General features: G+C 45.1%; 1 protein-coding gene across 1 annotated transcript in view; it reads left to right on the top strand.

Moving 5' to 3' along the window:
• LOC124405080 (homeobox protein aristaless-like) overlaps positions 1 to 7977 on the top strand; it is a 61881-nt gene extending 53904 nt beyond the window's left edge. The window contains 3 exon segments of the mRNA XM_046879677.1: positions 6451 to 6596; positions 6598 to 6622; positions 6870 to 7977. Of these exon segments, the coding sequence (XP_046735633.1) occupies positions 6451 to 6596; positions 6598 to 6622; positions 6870 to 7457 (759 nt within the window). The 3' untranslated portion in view covers positions 7458 to 7977.
• Positions 7978 to 8362: the final 385 nt, after the last annotated feature.

Raw genomic sequence — 8362 nt, forward strand, 5'->3', positions numbered from 1 at the left:
AACGGGTCTCTACCCTTCGCCACTGCCGCGAGACGAGACGAGACGAGACGGGAATCGGCTTGCTTTGCCTCTCTTATCCTTCGGGTTCTGCCTCCTCTCGGCCGCCGATTACGCGGATACGAAGGCGACGACGACGACGAAGACGACGAAGACGAAATGCTCGTGAAAGCGACGAGAAACGAACGAATTAGGTATCACCGTAGTGCGTGATTCCGATCGAGAAAACTCTGCGCCACGCTCAATGAAATTAAGTAAATCTCGTATCTCGTTTATAATGCATAAACACACGCACCCATATGGGTAGGTGTGCGAATGCTTGTGCGAATGCGAATCCACTTTGGTGAGATTAATCGGGGAGAATGGACCGGGAGAGACGCCACTATTATAGACGTGATTTCTACGTTCGATCAATTAACGAGTCTCGCCGTCGTTTCAATTTTATACTTACTATTGATGGCTTCCATAATTTACGATATGGATGCGACTGTAACGAGACTTGATAAGAAAATGATACCTACTGTTGAAATGTTCGTCACCAACTTATCACATATTATGCATGGAAACAGGTAAGTCAACTCAGGCTTCATTTTGTCAGAGGGAGTTGAGAAAAAAAAAGAAAAAAGAAAAAAAAAAAATTTATTCATATTTTAAATTCATCAAGATCGTAAAAAACCGTGAAATTCCAGACTATAATTATAAACTGTCTTGCGATCCCTGTAAAAATATATTCAACCGTATCAACTCAAGTTTTAATTCTCCAATTTTTAAATGGTAGGCATAAGGATACTAAAAATGCTTCCTTCTATCATCGATCGGTGATTATACTCGCTCTTCTTGTCGTTTGTTTATTATTACGCGTGTAATAAAGTTAGCGACGTTTTTTCAGAGTCCAATGCATGAATCGGCGATTCTTTCTTTCTGCGCATCTCGACAATAGGTCGATCCGAAGGGAGTCAGCACGTTCGCAACCTGTTTCATTGACGAATGATCCCCATTCAGCCAGTCAAGCCTCCGAAGTATAAAACGCGATTTATAACGCGTGTCCGTGCGGATCGATTTGGCGAACAATCGTTTCCTAATCGTCACATTATCACGGTCCACCAAATCCTAGGATCCATAATAATTGGCTGCAGGTATGTAGTTTAAGAAGAATAGCCGGCAATTCTTATTCAATCAAACTTTACTGTTACATAGTTTCGATTCACGGGGTTCCGAGAACAACATGCACGCCCGAATACCACGGCTCACGTGTACGTGGTAGCTGACTAAACAACATAATAGAAATAATTTCGATTAATCACGTACCCGTGTCCGTGACCGACGGCGGCTTTTCTAGCATATCTATCTACACGCGTTATGCAACGATCGTCATTATTTACCCAAACTTTCGAGAATCTCACGCAGCTCGAATTTGGCTGTATGGATTTATAAAAAATTTTCGTACCGTAATTAACGCGTCTTTTCAAGTTCCGTTTATTACTGTATTCTATACTACGTTGTATTTACCGCATATACCATGTGACACATTACGACGAACAGTGAATAAGTGTTGAATACGTGTTATACCATTTCGTTGCTAGAACACAATGAATACGAATTACTATAATATGTATTATGCGGCCAGTTTATAATGTATGTATGTATGTAGAAACAAAACGAATGAACATTAAGTTTTTATCACAACTATAGACCTTTCACTGGGTGTAAAAACGTGTCTAAATAAAAAGATTATCCGCCGACGACATCGCGTTATTTGTCTACGCAGAATCGTTTTAAAACACACAATATAATCCGATATACGTTGAAAACACGCCGCGTTGAGTGCGGGAAATGGCTAATTAAATGTATAAAAAAGGTGAAACATCATCAGAGGGCATCGCTAACTCGACGTTACGCTGCGCGAGTTAAGGCCAAGGTCGGAGGACTCGTAGGATTCTATGTATACCTTTTGTACACCGTCGTGCATAAAACGTGCTGCGTCTTGCGTAGAGCACGTATTAGGTACATTAGAGACTGGGCCCCGTATCTCGGGGCATTATCTTATCCCGTATTTCTATCGCAGCTACTCGACCCGCTGTCGCTAATCGTTATTTAATCGAAGAACTTCCTGCAGAGGCGAGCGTGCAGGGTCAGGATGTTAGGATGTTGAGCACCTTTGCAGATGGACGGATTTCGGGGTTACAACTTATGAAAATATTATAATAATGGGACTATAAGCTGAGGCGGGAGCCAAACGGAACGAAATACTCCCATAGTAGGTACATACATGTAACAATTAACTGGGCGCCAGGATGGCGAGGAATTTATTTTTAACGCGTAAATCGAGGTACACGCGTAGGTAGGTACCTACCTACCTACCTATTCGAATTTGGTTACCACGCATGCATGCATGCGGCACTTTTTACGCCGGAATCGCGCGGAGGAAGCTCTCCTGACGTGCGTTAACGTCTGCCTGGAGAAGGAAGATGCCACTTAACCGAGGCAGCCGCGATTGTGTCAGATAAGCGTAATCGTCCTTCTCTAATGGTCGTACCTTTCGGGTTGTTCGGTAGTAAATTTCTACCCGGGGAAAAATCCCGACGACGCCCTTTGCTCCTGAACCATATCAAACGAGCTTACGTCTGTAGGTTTACCTACCTAAAAGTACCTGCGACATGGCACGCATGCCTCATATATATATATATATATATATATATATATATATATATATATATATATATATATATATATATGGATATATACGTTGCAGCTTGTTTTGCCGGTTGTTGGGAAACGCGATTATACTCAAATCATGGTATCGCGTACGAGGATCTTAATTCAGGATCAGTGCAGCATTTCCAATTCAACATTCGATTTTACTCATATAATTTTGTTTTCGATTTCGAATCCACGACGAAACGGAGTATTGAAACTCGGTTGTCTTCGACAACTTCAATTTTTTAACGTTTAGATTCGCCTGGAATAATTTTTTTTGTGATATCAATCTTGAAACTGTCGTTTATTATATATACAAGATACATTATTATTGCTGTAACACTTGAGTGGATTGGTCGCTCCGGAACAAATCAATTCGCTCTTCTAATATAACGCGTTCACGTAACTACCGAAAGCCAATATGCCGTGTAAACAGCCTGCAACACGTAACCAAATTGTCTTTCACATTCCGGAGGCGGCTTATAAATCTCTAGAATATATGTATATATATATACTATTATACTTATATACATCCAGAGTCTATAAGTAATCTAATACAAGAAAAGGTTTTGAATGAGTTGATTTCACGAATAACTACAGCTATCTCCTTAGAAAAAAATGTATCCTTCTACACAGCGTACCTCCAAGTCCCTTCAATTATTAACCTTCTTGTAATTAAGTCGTACTTGGAATATTTTCGCGTTTATCGAGGAGATACCGACAATGAGTGGAGAGGGCGCATCATGTTCGTGCACATGTGCGACGATTGCAGGATTAATGTTGGTACCTAATTCTGGATTGCGAGTCCAGGAGTCCAGGTTCCGCAGCGTTCGATGGGGCAGCGCTTAATTATCTCGATTGAGCGGAATGCCAACTGGCCTCCCTCTCCCCGCGACCGTCGGTCGGGTCGGCTGGCCGCTTCCTGGGGGCCCGGACGCACGCGATCTCTCCCGCGCGTAGTTCCAGGAAAACCGCTGAGCGACAACGACTGGGAGGACGAAGATGGGGGCGGGAGGGGGCGCCGACAAACGGCGATCGACGCCGCGGTCCCGCGGGGACCACCATGAGCAAAGCTTTTTGCTAATCGCCGATTGTTTCTTACCTTTTTTATTTCCCATCTAATTTCCTTTTCTCTCTCTCTCTCTCTCTCTCTCTCTCTCTCTCTCTCTCTCTCTCTCTCTCTCTCTCTCTCTCTCTCTCTATCTCTCTTCGGATTTTTATATCTTTTTCTATTCGGTAGATTTTAGGAATGCGCTTAACTTGCACAGAGAGTCTTGGGACGACACTGCCAAGTTTTTTGCTCAATCGTGCCAAGATTTTCGGAACTTCTCGAATCGAAGAATTCGGGTTTTCTGTAGAAAAATATTTCTACCGGTTTTTAGCATTGTGCAGATGATATATATGAGTCGTCGTTCCACAGACATCTCGAAGTCATCTGCAGGAGGTATATAGTAAACGGTTTTTTTTTTTTCGTTACACGTTTCTCAGGTCGACAGATTCACCATCGATACAAACGTGCGAAACTGTTTGTTTCAGAAAAGTAAAAGCGATTATGATTGATTACCGACCGTGTGTTTTGCATCTTTACGGAATATATAGGGAATTTCAATTGAATTTGCGTAAAACTCGGTTTCTTTAGCCTAAAGACATGACTTGTAAGTCAATTCATTGTAATGAGATATGCTGATCAAGTTATACGTGAGCATCGTAACACGATACCATAGAGAGTGAAAATATTAGGGAGGAAAATTCTCTTCAAAGATCGCCGAATCCCATAGAGAGGGAGGAAAAGTTAGGCGGATGGTTAGTCATATACACAGGTATACATATAGGTATGTATATATGGTATATGCATTATACGTATAGCCGGCTGTATAACCATTGTCCGTGTAATTAATGTGGTACAATTAAGTCCGGAGTGACCGCGGGATCCCGCAGTTCGTCGTCGTCGTCGTCGTCGTCGGCTTGTTTTGTTTTAACCCGTCGATGTTTAGCGTCCTGCTGGGGGCAATCCTCGTCACGACGGGGGGGCCGATCCCCCTTGCCGCCGCCGACAGGCGAGGCAGTGGCGCAGGGGGCGGCCGAAGAGGCGTCGTCGTGGAGTAATGAACCGGCATGCAGCGTCGTCGGGGAGCGAAATAATAAAGAGAGAATAACAGGGAGTTTGACGAACGCGCGGGTGACATCTCGAATCGCCTCGGTCGTCGCGAATCGAGGACCACGGCCAACGATAAGATAAGATCCGCAATATCGCGGCGTCGAAAAGTTATTGCTACGTCTATAACGCAATAACCGGGCTTTATTAATCAAATTTGGGAGTCAAAGGGCCGCTCGGAGTTGTAGATTAGGTCTAAACATGCCTCGGGACAAGCGCCCGCGGCATCCGCAGCCTCGTCATCGCGCGGCGATGGGGTGTAACGCTGACTCGGCAATATCTCCACCGCATCGCGGCTCTGTACGGGCCCTGTAATAATTCGGGCGCCAACCCGGGGGACGAATAACCGACATTGTGCCCGTACGGCACCCGGAGAGCACCGCTGACCGTGCTTCGGGCGGCTGATGGTAGCGGCTCGTCCTTTACTCCTTTACTCCTTCACTCCTTCACTCCTTCACTCCTTTACTCCTTTAATCCCCCCCTCCTTGAGATTCTACCCGCGGCATTGCACCGGCACCGGCACCGGGAGCTACATCGCATCTTGATTAAACGAGAAATCGAGCAGTACACCGTCGTCGTCGCGTCGGCTTCTCATACACCTTGGACCGGGCCAATCAGCCGTCCTTACACGTTCGGTATTATACTATAAGGTATAGAGTGAGATTGCTCGATGCTTGTATACACAGGTCTACTATGTACAATACGTATACCTACCTACGTAGGTATATAGAGCGTATAAAGAGATAGTAATTTCGGTGGGGGAGATTAGCTAAATTGGGACAACTAACGTTTCAATTAAATTCTGATACACGCGTGTTTATATATGAACTTACCTGTGTGTATAGACTTCGATCATTACCACGCAACAAAGATATTCTGCCCTTCTATTCTGATAGAAATATGCTTACCTATAGTTGGATATAGGTATGGGATAGAACTGTTCGATACTCCGATGTGTGATGCTATTGAACTTTAAGTGCCGATTACTTCGCTGAACTAATACTGCGATCGTAATCGTTGTTACGAATTATTATACATCAATCGACACTACTACACGGAAAATTAATTGGAATATTTATTTTTCCCCGATCACGCGTGATTAGAAAGTTTTTCATTCTCTCATTGACAGTCCTCGATTGTAACATTCGTAAAACATTGATTCGAATACTGCATGCTCGTACTTTACATATGTCTTCTACAGATTTTGCCTGAAGGTACCGAATAACGTGTAGTTTTGTCCCGGATTCGGCAACTAGACTTTTATGCCTAAATAATCAAGCATTATGACGGAATATTTTTGTCAGTGATTAATTGCGATAAAATGAAATGTTCTTAGGTCCTGTTTCACTCCACTTATCCACAGGTTGTGTCGTATTAGGTACGTACAACGTCGGCATCCCGTGTTTGCATATATTTTACTCAAGAATTCGGAAATCCCGAGCCGAGACTTGATGCATATAATAGAGCGAAGGAAAATCCTCACCCCGTTGCAACCCTTAGATCGATGTTCTAGTCTCGCATAGTTACGTTCAGATTGGATAAGTTGAATTGTTGTTGACATCCTGATCTGAATCTGACTGCGCCTTGTCACGGCATCTAGGAATAACGTAGTGTGCCAACCGCTATCTACTTGTACGTTTACCTCGCCACCCGATACAACGATCTCGAAGGAGCAGCCATCGGACTGTCAGAGGACGGCACGGACTCTCGATCGATCCAACAAACTCGCTGCGTTACGACGCTCGCAGTTTTCTAAAAGCTGCCTTGATCTACGTAGATGTATATTTGCTTAGGGTAGGTATAAAAAAGTAGGAAGGTTGAGGGTTTGAGCCGCAGAAACAGATCATCATGATCCCTGGTTTCGGAGAGTTTAATTTTTCTTTACACGACGGAAAACGGAAATCGCCATACTTGCTGGGTCGAAAGAATATCTCACATACCATCCGGTATACCCAAGTCTACTGTACGAAGGTATTTTACCGCACATCTAACCATTATTCTGTCCCCATTTCTGTTTCAGGTCTGGTTTCAAAACCGGCGAGCAAAATGGCGGAAGCAAGAGAAAGTCGGGCCGCAGGGCCACCCGTACAACCCGTACCTTGGCGGAGGCGCTCCTCAACCATCAGCGGTGGTTGCCCCGACGTTGCCTAACCCCTTTGCCCACCTGGGGACGTTCGCGCTGAGGAAGCCCTTCGACGCCTTCCGATATCCACCCCTCGGCGGGTACCCGCCGCACCCCTATCACAGGGCGCCACCGCCTCTCTCGCCCCTCTCGCCCCTCCTCCCCCCGGGTATTCCCCTGTCGTACACGAGCGCAGCTCAGTCCTTTCAGAGCTTCCTGGCGAACATATCGGCCGCCCAGCGCCCTAAACTCGTCGACGTGCCGCCGCCCCCGCCCCAGAGGATCGGCCCGCCGCCCCCGACGACGGGATCCACGCGAACCACCAGCTCGCCCCAGGGCTCGCCGAGCAATGGAGCCAACCCCGGTGTCGGGGTGCCGCCGGATATGGACCGCAGGACGCACAGCATCGCCGAGCTACGACTTAAGGCCAGAGAGCACGAGATACGGCTCGAAATGCTCAGGAAAAATGGCGACCTTGTCAGCTGAGCCGGGGCGTTCGAAGACCGCTGAAGAAGCGCGGAGGATTCGCATCCCCGAGGGATAAGATCGCGCCGTTATGAATCCGTTGATCGGTAGAAGTTATCGGTGGTAACAACGTCGATCCGGCCGGGTTCGGATCGGGGTTGAACCACCGCTTAACGCACGCGTTTGCGATCTTTATTCCACGTTGGGTTGGACAATTCTCGCGCAAGACTTTGGCGAAACGTCCTGTATTATTAGATTGACCGACACGTCCCGCGGATCTTCGCTGACGTAATCGTAGAACCCAACGGGAGATGACCATGTGGGACACTGGAAAATGGAAAAATCACGTTTAGTAACCGCGTCGAGTACTTTTTCGATGATATTTTTCAAGGATCTTTCATGGATTCTACGGTTGCGTCGTCGCGGTTTAGCGAAGCATCGGTGGGACGCTGGAGGTCGAGGCTGAATTTTCACTGAAAATTAACATTTCGCCTTCTTCTTCTTAACATTATTATTATTATTATTTGATCGTTATATGCAAGAGAAAAACACTGTTGTATACACGCAACGCGAGCGTACATATTTATATATATATATATATACATATATATACGTACATATATATATATATATATATAATATATATATACATAGGTATAATTGAAGTGTAGAAAATGGATTTTCGTAGGATTTATTTCACAGACCTGTAGCGAAGACTATGTCACAAATGACAAGAAAATTCGCTGTACTATAACAGAGAACAAATACTAGCTGGGAGCTGAGAAAGGTAGAGAGAAGTATGAGGTTATGCCCTTAGATATCCGGTGATATCTACAACTTATACTTACTTAGTATTCATGACACGCATTTACACGACTTCTTACATTGACTAAAGGAACTGTTCCAGAAACAGCGGCGACGTGACG

Source organism: Diprion similis, chromosome 4 (assembly GCF_021155765.1).
Source record: "Diprion similis isolate iyDipSimi1 chromosome 4, iyDipSimi1.1, whole genome shotgun sequence".
NCBI classification, from domain to species: Eukaryota; Metazoa; Arthropoda; class Insecta; order Hymenoptera; family Diprionidae; genus Diprion; species Diprion similis.